The 17,350-nt window shown below is 44.9% G+C and overlaps 1 protein-coding gene across 1 annotated transcript in view; it reads left to right on the top strand.

Annotated features, from left to right (window-relative positions):
- cep112 (centrosomal protein 112) overlaps window positions 1–17,350 on the top strand; it is a 107,728-nt gene that overhangs the window by 77,974 nt on the left and 12,404 nt on the right. The window contains exon 24 of the mRNA XM_069702747.1: window positions 11,064–11,153. Coding sequence (XP_069558848.1) covers window positions 11,064–11,153 — 90 coding nt within the window. The remainder of the gene's footprint in view (window positions 1–11,063; window positions 11,154–17,350) is intronic.

Genomic DNA, 17,350 nt, shown 5'->3' with positions numbered 1-17,350 from the left:
TATGTACTTCCTGTCCTATAGCAGCAGTATCGCCGTAGTGTTCACATACAGAAGCAATCCTTCAGACTCAGAGAATGGGGGGGTATGTCAGTAAACTTCGTCCTCTATAAAAGCCTTGTCTGGATTTAACTTTTATAGAGTAGACACGGGTCGCTTTTCTTTTGTTAAAGCGCAGTCACAGTTTGTATGCATGCGCTCTGTCATTTTTATGGCTAGTTGCAAACTCCATAGTGTCTTTAAGTGGCTTGTGTGCTCTGTCTGGCTGAACCTTATAAATCTGTCTGCTGCACCCCACTTCTTAAGTCAGAGCCTCTCTTTATCATTACTCTCTCTTATACGTAAATGTAACGCCACGTTTTTTTTGGGGGGGGGGCATTTATCTTTTTATTCTAGATATGGCCACATTAAACGTCGTGTGTTAAACAAAAGTTGAACAGATTTAGAAAAGAAAAAGTCTGTAATCATTTCAGGTGATTTAGGGAAACAACAGTAGGGTGTCCAGCATAAAGTAAGACGTTTTTCAAAATGTGTAGATGAAGCAATACTTTGTTCGTTTTTGTTAGTTTTTTTTCCACGGATCTTCATCCTCTGTGCAGATTTCCTTTTGAGAATCACAGGATCTTTTACTCTGCCTCTTCCCTGGCAACCGGACTGGAACACAGTCAGAGGAGCAGTTGATTGGGTGTGGCTCACTAAATAAAGAGTTGTTGTGTCTGGGATTGGGACATGTTTCCAAACACAACCTTGTCTGTTTATGGCTGCAGCTGCCTCATATAGTAAGGAGGCAGGTCTGTGAGCGTCCCCTCAGATCTCTTCTCCTTCCAGGCCCTGGCAGCGAGGCCTCCCACCCCACCCCGCTCAGACCTGAGTTTTCTCCAGAAGCAGCCGGTTTGCTATGAAATGGCACGTCCCAGTGTTGTCCCACACCCAAATGTCTGTTTTCTGTTTTTATCCATACGTGCTTGACAGTAAAGTCCATTCACTGCTCACGCTCTGACCCAACGTGGGCTCATATAACTTTATCTTGAGATATACGGACCTTTTCGGAAATGTCCCTGACATTCATTCATTAAAATGACACATTCCCCGTAAAGGTATGTTCACATTATGAAGAATAAAGCTTTAGGGTGTCATTTTTTTAGTTCCACCAAGTCACACACCTCCTGTCTCACGGAGAGCTCTGTATAACATTTGTGACACTAGTTACCTTATTCGCACACAAAAACTGCCAGAAGATTTGTCAATGATTCCGTTACAGGACATACGCTCATTTACAAAATGACATTTTATTTCAATCTTCGCCACTCATCGGGACTTGAGTTTGACTTTTAGGGAGACGAGTAAACTCTGTAGCCGGCTACACTTGTAGCTCGTGTCGTAGCTCTGTCTTGTAATCTAAGCGTCCCGTGACACAACACACATGCTGTTTTCCCTGTTGTAGACGCAAGACACAGGCCTAGGCATCTGTGTTGGGAGCAGACAACAGCTTTCTGTTCCCATTATCTGCATCCTCATTATTATTATGATTCTCCCCCCGCCCCCACTTCTTTTGTATTAACCACCCGTTAATGAGACTCCAATTAATGGTTGAAGTGCTTATTAAAGGCCAGACATGATGCGGGGGGAGAGCGGGGGGGGGGGCCGAATCGATTGAGGTGAGGGAGGTAAGATTGGTCGAGGAGCAAACAACGAGACAGAGAGCGAGGATTGGGTGTAAAGTTTTTCTTTTAGAAGAAGGGGGAGGAAAAGGGTGAGATGGCAAAACAACAGAGGGGAAGAAAGGGAGAGGTGACGAAAGAATGGAGGAAGTGTGAGGATAGAGATGAAAAAGGGGTAAGGAGAAAAGGAAAGAAATGGCGGAGAGCTGTCAGTGGGCCATCGGAGGGAGTGTGTCGCCTGCTGACATTGTTTCCATGCTGCTCACTTCAAAGAGCTCGGATTATGAAGAGAGCGAGGGGCTTCAGACAATGGGAGGGGAAGAAAATAACATCAAAGTTAGCCGCGCATTTGAATTGGGATAATCCCAAAACAGTTGTTCTGAATGCATGCTGCACCGGATCAGATGTCCCTTTTTTTTTTTTTTTTTTTTTTCTCCTCGCCAGCCCCATTCTGCCATTTCTTAGCTCCCTCTGCAGCTCTACTGTACTTGGACTTCTTAAATGTGGGTGTTAACTGCAGAGACCTTTGTATCTCGTAAACCCCTTTTTTTAGAACAACGATAGTACCGTTAAGTATGCTCATTATCTTTTTTTTTTTGTCTGTATGTGGCGCTTGGGTGGAGGAGTATATTTGTGTGCTGCGCGTGGGAGCATGTTATGTGTGAGTACGTACATATAATAAGCACGAGTGCTAGAGCGTGTGGCTGCTTGGCATGTAGTTGCAGACAGGGGCCGTGGCTTTGCATTCCTGGACTCACTTTGTTGGAATAGCAAATAGGCTAAATATTAAAGTGTGTGTCGCAAATAGTTGCTGATGAACGGTCGAAGTGCACAGGCTGTATCCCTCCCAAGTTCGTGAGCAGACTCACCAGTGTGGCAGCAAATTGTTCTATTTCTTTATATTAACATAAAAAGTAATTACTCTTTTTTGGGGGGATTATTTTATGTGACGTAAACCCTTCAGCATTTAGCTACTTTTAGCTCGTTGTTTTAGCTTTATGGTTCATACTGTATGGATTTAAGACACACCAATATGCTAACTGTCTGACCGTAAAGACGTCTATCCGTCAGGGACAGGTAGTTGAAGTGTCATACATCGGATGGTGAGTAAAAAGAAGCTGAGATTTCTTGAATTGCCCTTCACCTTAGTCCCTGTTTTCGACAAGTGGTCTCCGACGTGGGGCGTAGTCAGAGTACGTAGTGACCCACTATTCCTGATTCAGTTAAATTTAGGTTACACCGTTATCTCACAACAGTGGGCAAGGCAGGAGTGGGCAGTTTTAATGCATTGGAACCAGGCCGGTGTCAAAGGACTTTAGAAGGTGAAAGCGAGATGAAAGCTTTGTATTTGCTTTCATCTGTCCAGTCTATTCATATCAGGTAAGGGGAACGATAAGGGCCACTGTAGCACGTTGGGACAAAGCCAGCTCTCGGGTTAGAGGATTATTCACTTCCTGATGTCATCTGTTTCCCTACATGTGGTTTCTTGGTAAAGTGTCTCCATTCGTGTAAGGATTTTTTATTTTTTTTTATTTTTCTTTGACGCTACACAGGGATTTGAGGTAAATGTGAAGTTTAATTGTGAGGTTATTGGGATTACTTGAGTACATGAGGTGTGTTTGTGTGGCCATGTTCACAGACAGCATGTGTGCATGTGTGTGTGTGTGTGCGAGACTGTATATATGAGTGTGCATGTGCACTTGCCTGAAATGTGTAGCTGCCAAATCTGACAGAACTGAAGCCCACATTAGCCTGCCAAGAGAAAGACACACACACACACACACACACACACACACACACACACACACACACACACACACACACACACACACACACACACACAGGCCTTGTCTCTTCCCTCTCTCACACCCTATCTTTCCAACTCTGTATCTTCGAACTCTTTCTGTCTCAAACTCTCTGCCTGTGTCTACACACACATACACAAGCACACATGCTCACCTCGCCCTGCCAAAAGGGAGAGGTGGCTGGTGAATAAACAATGGCACTCCGCCCATAGTGTCACCCGCCTGGGCTTTGATCAGCACCGCTGTTCCTGCTCCCCACAGCAGTGCTTCCTGTCTCTCTGCCTGTCGAATGTTGCCATGCGCACACACACACACACACACACACACACCTATAACTTAGTGTTCATGGGCCTACATACACTCTCGCTCGCTCCCATTTTTTTTTTTTTTTCCCTCACTAAGTCTTTATCTTTATCTTTCTCTCCCTCAAACTCTCACACCAACATAGCTTTGAGTTAGTGCCCTTGTCTCGACAGTACATCTTGCAATAGTGCTGCATTCTCTAACATACACCCACTCAGTGTTTTCGCGTGTGCATGCGCACGCACACGCACGCACACACACACACACACACACACACAGACAGACAGACAGGGATACACACCTTTGATCCAGGCTCATCCAGCAGTAGCTTCTTGTGCAAGTCAAAGAGAGGGTCCTGTTGTAGTGTCCTCTGGGTGAAGTGACAGCAGACACATTACATAATGCAACAGTGACCATTGTCTCACCATGTTTGAGGATGATAGTGAATAGATGAACCGCACTGTTCCTCGTGCGCTACACAGTGTTTTTCTTGGGAAAATGTACAGTTAATGTAGTCCAAGTGATCTAGGTGCTGGGCTTTTGTGCATGCATAATAATAACAAGGAATCCTGTGCACGCACGCACGCACACACACACACACACACACACACATACATACACACACAGCCACACAAACATGCTCACATTCAAGGGGGCTAGTTGTAGCAGCTGCAGTTTGTCTGTAGTTCTGGCGTTATATATGCATTAGTTTCTGAGGGGGTTGAAAGGATGACTTTGCCTGTGGGAAGGAATGGCAGCAGTGGATCAAGAACAGGTGTGCTGGATACTCTGTTGCAGAGGCAAAGAGCTGCTTCAATCGTTGTGTGCATGCAAGTGTGCATTTGTCTGCTCTGTTTGTGTGTCTGTCCGCGTCCTTCAACACATCCAAGATCTTTGTGTCAACCTTGAACTGCACATTTGTTTACTGAAGTTTTCTAGCCATCTGTGTTTCTTCCACTTTCTTCTTTTGATGTGGGTGGGCATGAGTACTACGTTAACAATTTTAATTTGTACTTGAAAGTGTAGTGGATTTATTTCCCCAATATTAATGCTCAGTCGAATGACATTGTGCTGTATAAATGGGTTTTATAATTCTGCCAAACTCACTGATAATCAACACTGCAGTCGCGTCTCAACTTAAATACTTTAAGTATTATAATAAAGTGTTTATAACAATAAACACTTTATTATTACATTTTTGGAAAGATGTTCCAAGCTCACGCTCACCAAACCACCAAAGTGAGTGGCAGTGAAAATTGTCAAAGAGTCTGCAGACTAAACTAGGTTCAAAAGGTGGCTAGACACCAGACTTTAAGACTGGCACAGGGAATGTGGGTTAAACCTGTATCCAAGGTCTTTCGGTTTGGATCAGCCCTTGTCAGCCGACCCTCCATCTCAACATGTTGGCCTCTCCACCCAAATGGAGAAAACGTTGTGAACAGATTGAACAACCAACCAATTAGTTGTGCCATCCTGTGTACTCAAGCGTCACTAATGACATCTTTACTCGTATGTTATTCATAAAGCCAGAGTCTTTGCAAAGCGTTATTGTTTGTCCTTTGGTTGCAGCAGTGTTAGCTGCCAATTTCTAATCTTGGCTCTGTATACGAATGTTTGTGTGACGGCAAGGGTCGTTCACTCCCTCTTGTTCACCCTCTTTATGTATCTGTGGAAGCACACATCAGCCTTTATCTACCTATATATATATATGTGTGTGCGTGCATGCGTTTAATTCGACGCGCGTGCATTGTATTGGCTGATTAATGACTTTTCCGGCCATAGGCAGATTCCCAGCAGTGTTTGATCCACATATCAGAGGAGGTGGAAGTAGGAGAACGATAACATTCCAGGATGCTACAAGAGAATGTGGGAAGTAGAATAGCTCATAGAGACCCTACTCCATTCGCAAGACAACAAACAAACGGAAGTTACTCACCAAACCACAAGTCTAATGCCAGTTACAAAGGAACCTCATGTCTGGTGTATGTGTCCCTGTTTGAAAAATCCCATATATAATCGCAGCTGGGTGATCATTAGGGGTCATAAATGCTAAAAAAAAAAAATAAAAAAAATAAAAACTTTTTCTTTTTTTCTGAAACACAACCCTGGCATACTATTGTCTTATCATGGCCTACATATTATGTTCCTCTACTGGGGCTTAGTAAGAGCAGAGAAAGTCAAACATATAGTCGGGAAAACCAAAAGAATGAGCATAAAGAGTTGGAATTATCCACCTATTCAGCACTACGATTGACTTTTTAACATTCACACAATTATGAAATTACTTTGCTAATATCCACAATATTATTTATTGTCTTTGTAACAATGTCAGTTGTCAACAGGACGCACGCCCGACTGTCGCTTTTGCGGTAAATAATCTAAGGTAAATGTATATAGACACATGCTGTTGCCTGCTCGTGTTTTATGGCATATTATAATATATAATATAATTGTATATTTGTTTTGGTAAGCACTTGAACATTCAGTCCTAGATTTAAACAGTAATCTATTTTAGAAAACATTGTTAAGAGTTTTTAGGATTCAGTCGCATTTGCAACTTTTTGCGAAACTTAACATCCATTAAATGATGTACTATTTGATGAACAGAATAACACACACAAACACACAGAGATACAGACGCACACGCACGGCATATGGCGCATATTTCCGAGTTGTTTCCTATTCTCTTTCTACCGTAGCTCGCAGCAGCTGAAAGAGACAGAGACGGAAAGAGAGAGAGCTGTGTTCCCCCTGTGGGCATAGCTCGGTTGCAACATGTCTTCATTAGCGCGGCAATTGTCTTCCTATTTTCATCAGTACCAGGAAAGACGCCTCCATAACTGTGCCGACATGTGTGCGTGCTGCAAAAGGCGAGATAACTGTTCGATTTGCTGTTCAGGAGAGTTCCACCGCTGCTGCCGTCGCAGTAACTTCCCACTTCAGTTCTAAATCAACTCGGGGAAAAGTGCTAGGAAGCATCAAAGAACTGAAAGCAAGTCAATTCACACCAATATCAGTGTTATCTTTCAGGGGGGCTGTCCTGGTTGACTTGCTAAACCACATCTTTTTATTCCTTACACACAGCCCGACAGACAGACAGCAAAGCAAAAGCAAAAGTTTCTCTTTTCTAACACCTCAGGAGGGAGACCTCTCTGCTCCTCCTCCTACAGCTTCTCTCTTACACTCACTTCTTTACCTTTCCCACAATCCTTTGATAAAAGTGCAGATAAAAGAGAGTCTGTGCTCATCTCTCTGGCCATCCATCTCTCCTTGAGGTTAGCACCTCCTTTATTATTTACTATTAGATCAGTAGCCATACGTACACACACCACCTTGTTCTACTGAAGCCGGTGTGTGTGTGTGTGTGTGTGTGTGTGTGTGTGTGTGTGTGTGTGTGTGTGTGTGTGTGTGTGTGTGTGTGTGTGTGTGTGTGTGTGTGTGTGTGTGGGCGCAGTCCACATACTATGTCTTTGCGCTTATGTATGTCTGTGTGCTTTGTGCCCCTTGTGTATGTAACTGTTCTTACCCTTTGCTCTTGTTTTTGTGTGTGTGTGTGTGTGTGTGTGTGTGTGTGTGTGTGTGTGTGTGTGTGTGTGTGTGTGTGTGTGTGTGTGTGTGTGTGTGTGTGTGTGTGTGTGTGTGTGTGTGTGTGTGTGTGTGTGTCCTTGGCTGGAGGCGGTGCAGTGTGAGGTTTTTGCTGCTGTCTGAAGTCGTCCAGCCTCAGTGTCATTAGAGGATCTCTTTAATCCAGACTTTGGGAGAAACTTCTGACAGCACGCTGCAAATAGAAGGTCCCGCCGCACATGAAGAGCAGCTCAGCTCCTAACAAAACACCAAGTTTAAAGAGGCCCCTGGCCTTTTTTTTTCCTCCTCCCACCATTCCCTCCCTTCTTTCTTCTTTGCTTTTTTTTTTCCCCCTGCCCTCTGTTGCTTTTACTTCACCCTAGGGAAACATGCTTGCCTTATCTGCGCAGGAGGACCACCCAGGAAAGATGACTCAGGCATCGGTGTGTCTGTGCGCTTGTGCGCGTATGTTTGCGTGCATACAACGCAAGTAACTGCACACTCATTTGACTGAGTGTGGTGCTCACATTTTTAGAACTTTTGCTGTTAATATTAATGCATGCCTATACCTGCATGGATCGCTCTGAGCGGTGTGTTTGTTGGTGCCTGTGTGCGCGTGTGCCTCGCTAATCCTTTGAGCCAAAGTTTGGAATGAAAGGCAGAGGCACATTGCTGATGGAGAGGTGAGAAAGGCCTTCAAACCCCCGACTATGGGACTGTGCTGCAGAGGTACACCGCTGCCCCCTCCTCCTCTTCAGCATCTTGCTGTTTCTTATTCTCACATTTCTGAACATTCTGTTTTCTTTCTCTCCTCTTGATGTGGTCACGTTTCTTTTTGTCTTGTCAGGCTTCTTTTTTTTTTTTTTGCAGTTTGCACAGACCTTTCTCCTTTTATGCTTCCTTCTTTTCTACCTCCGTCCACGCACCTTTCCTACCTCTTTCCCTAAGGAAATCAGACATGCCCCTCTCCCTGCCATGTTCTCTTGACACCAGTCTGCATGGCTGATGAAGAACAAATCACCCTGAGCATCTGGAGACACTTTAGCTGGATCTTCTACACACGGCCATTCACGCAACTTCACGCGCTCAATACTGAACCAGTCTGCATCTTGTGTGCATGCTGACTCTTTATGTGTGTATGTAAACAGTTGTGTGTAAACGTGTTGCCTCTCACATTTACCCATAAACCATTTGAAAAACAACAAGTTAGTAGCCACAAAAAGTTCATCGTCATTTGAGGTGTTTACCCCGGTGTTACCAGTGAATCGAATTCAAAGTCAGACCCTGCTGTTTGAAGTGCATCAGGAGAGCGGTGCTGTGTTCACAGGTGTCTCCGCGGTCCACTGCATTGACTAGTTTTATTGTACTTAGCAGTCCTTTCAACCGAAATCGCATCTGTGCCTGTCAGATTTGGCGTAATAACCGCTGCTAATTCCGTGTAATATGACCATCGTGTCTGACGGCAAGAGTGACTAAATATTTCCGAAAGCGCTTTCCGACTCACAAAGCACCTCGGTTCATCAATAGAATCCTCGTACATGATTCTATTAATGAAGTGACAAGTGTTGAACTTCTGCCCTCAGACTTGTTTTTAAAACATCAAATGTAGAAGCCACAAGAAAGAGAAGAACGCGTCAGCGGAGAGTCCCTCAAATCAGCCTTACTTCCCAGAAGACATGGTCCTGAAATGCTGTGTCACTGTGCGGGGAATCAGAAGTGGGTTTAGAAAGGACGGGGTGTGTGTGTGTGTGTGTGGGGGGGTGATTTGTCAGGATCTCTCATCTTCTTTGTAAGCCACCCTGCTTTCGTAAAGACTCGATGTAGGTGCTGTTAGGCTCACAGCGGGGAGGTTTTGAAGGAGGGAAGCGTTCTCTGTATATGCAGGCAAGTAAAGCACCCGCTAAATAATCCACAGACACGCATGTGTCTCGCGGAACCACACTTAGTCGTATAGCAGGTTGATGCGCGCGCCTGCTTCAATAAACTGCTTAATTTTCTTCTACGTTGCCCAAAATCAGAAGGCTTCACATCTCTACAATAGATTCGGTGAGTCGTCTATTATCAGGCAGTTGATAAAAGAAAAACTCTTAAAGAAAACAGGATATGCCTCACACTTGCATGCCTTCACTTCTCTCTGGGTAAATTGTGTAAATGGTTCCACAGAAAATGCTTTTCCAGTGTGCTCGAGCCTTTGATTCACCAGTAAACAAAATGAAATGATGAAATTGAAGGCAAGGGGTTGCGGTGGATGATGTGGGCTACGGTGGGGTCTTGACTGGCTCAAAAAAAAAAAAATACCCTGATTAATTAGGAGCTGACCTCAAATCGTGGTAGTCGAATAATATGTTGATCTAGAAATCCATCTGCCGGAGGATTAAATGTGCCGCTGTAAAGGAAGGAGGTGCGATTTAAAGGGGGAATTACCCGCACCGGGTGCAGTTTAGGCCGATTCACGTGTTGTTTCAAATTATTGAAAGTAAATGTTTTGTAAAGGTGACACAAAATATATCGTTCATTTTGCATCAGTTTCAGCTGCTATGAGATTGACTGTATATTACAATTTATCTGACTTAAAAACAGGGTTTACTTTAGTGTTGTGCCCTTCTTTAATTTTTAGTCAGCCGTTCACGGAGTCGCTACCCTAAAGTTCAGCTTGGCCCTGAAGCTTGCGTGTGTGATTTATGTCAGTGGAGCGGGTCGTAGATCAGGCGGTCATGCCTATCACCTGGACTGTGTTTCCCTCGGCTCAGAATCAACAAGCTAACACCTGGCCTGCTCACTCAACTCCAGCGGGGGGAGACACTGCGGATATTGATGCTAGCCAGTGCCACACACACTTGTTGGAGGTGTGTGTGTGTGCGCGCGTGCGTCTGTGCACTTATTTTGAAGTGTGTGTGTGTGTGTGTGTGCGTGTGTGCGTGTGTGCGTGCGTGCGTGTGTGTGTGTGTGTCCCCGTCCCACCTACACCCACATATCGCTCTCTGCTTTCCATGCAAACTAATCAAAGATGAAGTGTCCACATGTGCACTAAACATCTGGTTCTGCGTTGTACGCAGGAACTGCGCCTTGCTATCACTTACAGGCAGAGGCACACACGCACACACACACACACACACACACACATGCAGTGTTTTTTTTCGTTTTTTTTCTTGCCTGAACCTTAGAAAGCAAAATAGATTAAATTCTTTATTGGCGCCCTGGGGTGGAGTTTGATGAACACAGGTATTGGAATATATGCGAGGAGGGATCTTATCCTCTAAATGAGCGTCTTTCGCATCGCCTCTACAGAAAGGAATGAGGAATGCCATTTTACAAAAGCCTAGAAAGTTTGCTCACTCCCCGAGTGAGAAAATCTCCCTCTCTCCGTGTGTGCCCTTGTCTAAAAATAAGTTTGGGCTTAATGAGGGCAGCTTCCCAGTAATTACTGTCATGGCTTTATTATTAGCCTTTTAACACCCAAAAAATAATCACAGGCTGCATCTCCTCCTCGCTGTCCCTGTCCCTGTCTTCTGTCTACCTCTCGGTGTCTTACTGGTTTTGACTACTTGTTTTCTTGAGTCTGGAGCAGCCTCTCGTTCAGATGTGGCCAGTTTCTCTTGCCAGCTCAAATGTAGCCGTATGTCAACATCTATCAATCTGCGTCACTTACGCATTACACCATACTGATTGCGAGTGGTTGTGTTTTTTTTTTCCCCCATAAGTCAACCGACTGACTGTCTGTCCCTCCTCCCAGGCGCTGCAGGAGAAGGTGGAAAGTCTCCAGAAACAGCTGTACCGCTCGGAGAAGAAGCTGCTCAGCAAAGAGCTGGAGACTGAAGAGAAGGTAGCGCCGTTGCTCCTTTCGCTCTCCATCTTCTTTTCATGCCTGTCAGGCATGTACAAGAGAGGCAGAGACCGTCTCACTCACACTCATTTGTTCCCCACCGTTATCGTTGCATCACTCGGCCCGACATGAACTTTTTTTCGACTCTCTGCACTCAGCCTTTTCGTCTTCCTTTTGCCTCTTGCCAGCACATAACTTCTACATGACTTCTTCTTATTAATCATATAATCCTTTCTGGGTTTTTTGTTTTGTTTGTTTTTTTTTTTTTATTGTGACTTCCTTCACACCCCTCTCTGCTGCCCCTGTCACCTGGTGTCACCAGCCCCTCACTCCTAATTTGCCATCCTTACTTGATCCTCCAGGGGGCCACAAAAGACAAACAAAATAGATTATTTCCCTCCTTCCCCGCCCTCCCCTCATCACTCCAGCATCTCTGGTTCTCCCGTTCAGAGCCGGAGATATGCCCCCTCGCACATTTCCCACATTCCTTGAGATCTGGCTTCAAGAGCCAAGCGCCCAGGGCCAGGAATGCCACCACTGCCTGTGTTCAAAAGGGAAGCCTCTGGCGCGCGCGCGCACACACACACACACACACACACACACACACACACACACACACACACACACACACACACACACTTGCACACACTCCCCATGGCTCTCCAGAATGCCCTGTAATCAGGCCCTGTTTTGACCTTGACACACACAGAGAAGAAAGCACTAATGACTACACTCACACAGGAGGCCGTTCTTTGTGCCGCGGTATGTACACCAAAGGCATTCATTCTCTTGTGTCCCTTCTGATCTACCCACTGACCCTTGTACACACTTCACACACTCGTCACACACCTCAGTGTCTGGCTATCATAAATCCGTAGGAGGGGGTCAGGGGTTTTTAGGAGCAGTTGGTCACTGACCCCGTCCCAGAGGCGCTGCGTATTGTTTCCTCTGACTTAAGACAGACTGCACCTCGATTCTCCCTGCTGTGACATCACACAAAGGGTTCGGGTAACTCCTTCTTAGCTTCGCATTTATGCGTCTTGTTTTATTTATTTACTCCAATGATTCGCAGAATCCCTCCACTCGGTGAACTTTCTGCACATCTTCGTGCGCTGCGGATGCAGAGAGTGTTCCAACAAAAAAAAAAGCGTGCCCGCCCTCGGTACAGTACACTTTCACGTTGCTGTTAAATTGTTTACATGTCAGATCCTCCCACTGCTGAAGCATGCGAAAGAAATCAATATTGTTTCAACATCATTTTCAGTATTTGGCACATTACCCTACAGACACTCAGAGAAGGTTTGTGTGTTTGTTGTGAAAAGTGCTCAAGAAAATCAAGCCATGCAGCTCGGTATACAGAATTCAACGTAAAATGTGTTCGGTCGGTCGAATATTGGCCAACTGCTGCTGTGTGCTCTGATTTCCGCAACGCTCCTCTCGGCATTTTCCTTAAAAACAAAAAGATTGTTGACATAATTTATTTTCATTAAGATTTCTTTTATAATTTCATTTACCACATTAGAACACATTCATTGTGGGCCACAGAGCTCCGCCTTGCTTGGTTGGAATTTTTGACACCAACGCTGTTAAGAAACATTGTTCTTAAGGAACATGGTTCTGAAAGTACAACAAAACTACTGCTTTCTGATACAAAAACTACAACATTGCAATTTAAGTCAAGCAATATGTTGAAGCGGAGAAAGAGTAAACATGACTGAGAATATGACGAAGCATTTGGTTCCAATTTTTAGATGCTCGGCCGTTCTTGATTCGCTGCCACAAACGCATTTCAGTAATTTATCACAGATAGTTTTGCTGTGACAAAGTTGGCAGCAAAGAGACAAAACAGGAAGTGAGCCATAGTAGAATAAGAATGAAGTCATCTGCGCATTCAGACAAAGGAGCTAAAACCAGTAATAGGCAGGACAGCTGAGACGAGATCTGTCGTGCTCAAATGTGAAGGTTGTAGGAGCTTTTCAACAAGGTAACTTAACAAAGAGCATGGCATCAGAGTGAGAAGAAGAAGTGGCCGTGTTGATGTTCAAAAGCCCTGTGCCCACTAATTGCTGCCTCTTGTTGGGTTTATAGATTATTATATTCTGCACGTGGTCCCCGCTATAAATAAAGTTATACTCGGTACACGTCATTGAAATCATGAAACTTCCTTGAAAACAACATAGAATCGAAATGGAAAATAAGATATTTGTCTTGAAACATACTAAAAAAAAAAATAATGAAAAACAATATAGGGGGGGGAATTATTAATTTATTGAATGGCTTTTTTTGTATTTATTTGTTGATTTATTTATCCAATAGATGCATTATCTTTCTCTGGGCGTCAGGTCTTCCGCCCGATGTCAGCTTGTCCGAGGAAGTGAGCCGTACACACCCACTGCTTGATCAGTCGTTGAAGTCGCTTGGTGGATAGACATGTTCTTTCTTTAAGTGATAGTCGCGTGTTTTATTGTGAGGTTGTTATTATTTTGTTTTGTTTTTTTAAACCTGTACGTATCCCCCACGCCTGGATCATATATTAACTCCTGCCTCATATCCTGCTCTCACCTGAGGTCAGGTGTGTGTGTGTGTGTGCGTGTGCGCGCGCACGTTGTCCAAAGTGTGTCACTCTTTGCATTAGTTAACTTCATGCGTGCACATGCATCGTGGTGGGCATCCTCAGTTCATCTGTACATTGTTTTTCTGCATATGATGTCAAACCTAAGGGCATCCACTCTTGAGTCTCCTCGCACTCTTGTTGCCCCGGTTCGTCTGCCAAAGACGTGTCTTCGCAATCCGGTCCCGCTCACGCTAACGCAGCCCTTTCTGCCCAGACTTCACGCAGATGTCGCACACCCTCGCTCTAAAAAATGGCAGATGATCAGCTCACTCGTCGGTTCAACTCTCCTCGAAGAGAGCAGCACAGCGCTGAAGGGCTACGGCTCTTTTGTGCAAATACCCAACGAATGCAGTGAACTGTACGAGTCTCCGAGATGTACCTTCCTGAGAATTTTGTGAGCTCGGTGTAGTAAAAAAAAAAAAAAAAAAAAAAAAAAAAATCACGTCTGTAGTTGTTTTCCGTATTGATGCAGACATAAAAACGCAGAGGAGTTGAACTTAAGTTCTGTAGGCTAAGTCGTTTTCCTGTGTGCTGTTTTTGTTGAGGCAGATTACATCAGCAGCAGCCAATCCATCCCATAGTTCTAACGACCTAAGATCTGGAGCCACTTCTAATCTCCTCCTGCCTCCCCCCCCCCCGTTTTTTGTGAAGCGGTTTCTTTTTCTTTTTTTCTTTTTCCCTCTCGCGGCAAAGCGTTTTTAAATTCAAATCGCTCCTTGGTGAACTCACCGAGTGCCAACTCAGTGGATGTGGAGGAGCAAACACACACACACACACACACACACACACACACACACACACACACACACACACACACACACACACACACACACACACACACACACACACACACACACACACACACACACACACACACACACACACACACACACACACACACACACACACACACACACACACACACACACACACACACACACACACACACACACACACACACACACACACACACACACACACACACACACACACACACACACACACACACACAGCTGGTGAGTGGCGTCATTTTTGATGTACCCCCTTGTTCCTGACAAGGTTTTTGTCACTTTGGAACAAGGGGGTTTATCAAAAAAAAATGTCTTTCCAGCAGCTACTCATCCCCCCCCCCGCCCCCCGCCCCCCAACCCGTCCCACGCATGCCTGCGCACACGCACGCACACACGCGCACGCCCCAACTTCATTAGCATACATCAAGCTTCCCAACGACGTGACAAACTTCATTTGAACGTTGAAAGTGTTGAGGGCTTGTTCCTTTCTGCTGGCAGCTGTCAAAAACCACGCCATGCGACAGTACCAAACGCAAGGGAAAGTCAAAACCACAATCTAAAGACTATATATAGATGAAATGTTGTCATTTTAAGATGACTGGGAGGGGAAAACGTCAACCGCTCCTCACAGTCTTCAAAACTACAGAATCACGCTTCATCAGGAACAAACAAAATCTCATTTTAAAAAAGAGCCGTGGAGATGAAACAGGATCTTTCTTCAGAAAAGTCAAGAGTCCCTTTTCGTTGCTCGGGAAAATCGTGGCACACTTTTCTTTTTCTTTTTTTTTTTTTTTTTTTCCTCCCCGTGTCTCCCTTCCTCTCTTTTCTTTCTCATTCACTCGCACCTGGAGTCCGTCAATGACCGAAACTTCATGGAAGTTTTGATCAGCACTATCGTTCAAAGGCGCCCAACGTCTGTCCTAATGGCGAGGAGCCTTCCTCTCAGACGCCGTCACGCGTCTCCTTCCACCTGTCAGAAAAACAAACACGGCTTTACTGCAACAAAAAAAAAAAAAGAAGATGTTGAAAGCGAAGGAAAAATGTGTGTTTGCGTGAAGGGGAAAATAGAGATGTGATAAGAGGGACCTTGGAAGAGGAGAGAGATTGTAAAGCTGAAGGAACAACGTCTCTCTCAGGAAACAAGTCAGACATCTTTGGGGAGTCAGATGCTCCTGTTGTGAATTTTAACTCCGCGTCTGCTTCTCTTCTGTATCCGTTAGCCGAGCGTCGGTTTCCACAACAGCGTTGTTATAAAAAAAATGTAAAAAAAAATGTAAAAAAGCGGCTGCTGCCTCCACCCACACACGTTGCATAGTAAACTACGGCTGAGCTTTACATAGACGTGCTTTTGAGAGAGATGTGATCGCGAATGCTTCGGCCTGCCGCAATGTAAAAAGAGAGGAAAACTGCAGCGCGCGCCTTCAGGTGAACGTAGATGTACCGTTTGTGTTGACGTACATGTGGTTTAACAACACACACACACACACACACTGTGTACGTTTTATCGCGAGGACTATTCCCATTTACAATACAAGCTGTAAGAAATAGCGAAACCTGTCTTTCCGCCTCACGGCGACGTCCGGAGCAGCCGTTCAGCGCGGCTCACCGCGAAGTCATTGGGACAGGTGCCAGATACGCAGCTTTGTTGTAGCGTATAGTACGCGCTACTGCGAGCGCTTCTGCACCGGGCTCGTCCCCCCCAGTTGTTCTTCAAGCACGCGTTCACGACTTTTCAAGTTCCGTCAGCCTCGCGACTGTACGTACAGTACCCGGTCGTCCCGTCTCTGCGACTCCCGGTGAGCGCGCCGCCGCGGCCTTGCCCGTCCTAATGTATGGGACGGAAAAGGGAGACAGCATCGCCACAAAGGAGCTTGTAATTTAGGCGCAGCGGATCTCTCATTGCTGCGGTGGCTGCACCATACATGAACCAAGAATGCACAACTAAGGAGCTCGGCTTTTGAAAAATCTAAGACTTATATTCAGTGTGGTTGGTAAGGGATGTGTTTATTCAACCATTGTTTATTGCTTTGGTCTGAGTGAAGTGAAGTGTGTTTTGTCTTGGCTTGCCATTTTGTTATGACTACAGAAGCTGCTATAGATAGAGATAGACATTTTGAAAATCTGCACTCGTGCTGCTTCAGCTCATTTTTTTTTTTTTTTTAAATCCTCGACATTCAAATTAAAGCTTCTCAGACCCGTTTTCTTTTTCTTTCTTTTTTTCTTTTTTTTTTTTTTTTTTTGCCACTTGTTTGAACAGGTTACTTTCAAATTATGCTCGACTTCATTCTCGCACAGCAAGAAAAGGACATATTTCCGTAAACTGATGGATTCTCGGCCCGGTGTTATTGGTCCAACGCTCTCAAATGAATAAGGCAGAAGGAGCCTGAAAAAAAAATTGGCAAAGTTGTGGCGGACTAATCTACTGCACACTGTGCCGAGACAAAGTGAGCTGCTTCATGTTGGGATCATTTATACTGGGGGTTGCTTTGAAGTGCTTCCCAATCCCTTTTCATTGTGCCCAGGAAGATTAATTAGCCAAAGCCAGAACAATCAGTTAAATCCACAACAGGAAGATTATTTTAGGGAAACCAATCTTTTTTTTTTCCCTCCCCCTCAACCTCATTCACGCTCTCTTCACTTGAAAGGGCCGGTCCGATGAGAGGTGGGGATATACTTAATGTTCGCTCTGGACTTTGGCTCTGTCAAACACATTATAGTGGGTGAAATGCTCAGACTCTCCCCTGGTTACACCTTGAAATATATGTGTGTGTGTGTGTGTGTGTGGGTGGGTG

The sequence above is a fragment of the Brachyistius frenatus genome, unplaced genomic scaffold (genome assembly GCF_029030835.1).
Source record: "Brachyistius frenatus isolate BFR_SWC_R1_liver_20210118 unplaced genomic scaffold, ASM2903083v1 Contig_43, whole genome shotgun sequence".
Classification (NCBI taxonomy): Eukaryota; Metazoa; Chordata; class Actinopteri; family Embiotocidae; genus Brachyistius; species Brachyistius frenatus.
This window is presented reverse-complemented; position numbering and strand designations above follow the sequence as displayed.